General features: G+C 50.9%; 1 protein-coding gene across 1 annotated transcript in view; it reads left to right on the plus strand.

Moving 5' to 3' along the window:
- Positions 1-1,393, plus strand: part of LOC103373255 (calpain-5-like) — a gene marked incomplete at its 3' end in the record, with an annotated part of 17,929 nt that extends 16,536 nt beyond the window's left edge. The window contains exons 4-5 of the mRNA XM_008303104.1: positions 273-481; positions 1,137-1,393. Of these exons, the coding sequence (XP_008301326.1) occupies positions 273-481; positions 1,137-1,393 (466 nt within the window). The remainder of the gene's footprint in view (positions 1-272; positions 482-1,136) is intronic.
- Between the last annotated feature and the right edge of the window lie 4 nt (positions 1,394-1,397).

Here is a 1,397-nt window from a genome sequence, read left to right on the forward strand (position 1 = left end):
AGTGGTTCAGTCTGAACTGAAGACTTCATTTTACTGTATTTATATTTGAGCTGCAGAAGTTTGTACGCGGCAGAAATTGGAACTAATGAACCGGATCAGATGAAACATGGTGAGATCTGAACTAAAGAACCGGATCAGATCTGAACTTGGTCCGGTTTCTCAGCAGCCTTCCAACCTGTCTGCAGGTAGTTTGTGTGTCCGTCTTCCTGTTGTGCGTCTCCAACAGATGTTCGTCCACCCAGAACAGTGTTGTGTGTCTGTTGTGTGTCCAGGTGATTCCAGACTGGAAGGACCAGGAGTGGGACCCGGAGCGACCCGAGTCCTACGCCGGGATCTTCCACTTCCGGTTCTGGAGGTTTGGTCAGTGGGTGGACGTGGTGATCGACGACCGGCTGCCGACGGTGAACGGAGAGCTCATCTACTGCCACTCCAACGACCCCGACGAGTTCTGGAGCGCGCTGGTGGAGAAGGCCTACGCCAAGTAAGAACCTCCACACAACAGCCCTCATCAGGTCCCTGTTACGCCTCAGTCCTGCCGGGTCGAACCGGTACCGTCTCCAGGGTTCAGCTCCTCCAGCTGCTGAGGATCCAGTCACAGAAGCTGAACTGGAAAATGAATCAACAATAAAACTAATGAAGGGTTTGAATGAGTTGCTTCAGTAAAGGAGGCGTTGCCATGGTATCCGGCAGTAACACACGATGAACACAAAGACACACAAATTCAGTTCAATTTATTTGTATAGCACATATTTACAACAACAGTCATCTCATAGCGCTTAACAAAGGCAGAAACACCCAACAATCCAAACATCTGGATTCTCTATAAGCTTCAGCAGTCTGCTGGTGGGACGGAACCAAAAACCCCCACAGGGGAAAAAACCTCCGACAGAACCAGGCTCAGGGAGGGACGGCCATCTGCCTCCACCGGTTGGGTGGATGTAGGATGAATTCTAACATTTAGTTTACAGTTAAACAAGTTGTTAGAAGCATTAATCCTGGTCCAGCAGGTTCTGATGGGTCGACCCGGTTTCTCTGTTTCATCTTTAAAAACAACCGCGTTTCAGATTTCTACTAACAATGAGCGAACCGGTTGAGTTGTGGCAGTTTGTGTAGTCGGTTGTCGCTGTGTGTCTCAGGATGTGCGGCTGCTACGAGGCCCTGGACGGAGGGAACACTGCCGACGCTCTGGTGGACTTCACAGGAGGAGTTTCAGAACCGATGGACCTGACCGAGGACGGCTACAAGACCGACGAGAGCCAACGGAACCAGCTGTTCGAGAGAGTTCTGAAGGTCCACAACCGAGGAGGCCTGATCAGCTGCTCCATCAGGGTGAGGATGCACAACAGACCTACAACAGACCTACAACAGACACACAACAGACACACAACAGACGCACA

Source organism: Stegastes partitus, unplaced genomic scaffold (genome assembly GCF_000690725.1).
Source record: "Stegastes partitus isolate 25-593 unplaced genomic scaffold, Stegastes_partitus-1.0.2 Scaffold1936, whole genome shotgun sequence".
In the NCBI taxonomy this organism is placed as follows: domain Eukaryota; kingdom Metazoa; phylum Chordata; class Actinopteri; family Pomacentridae; genus Stegastes; species Stegastes partitus.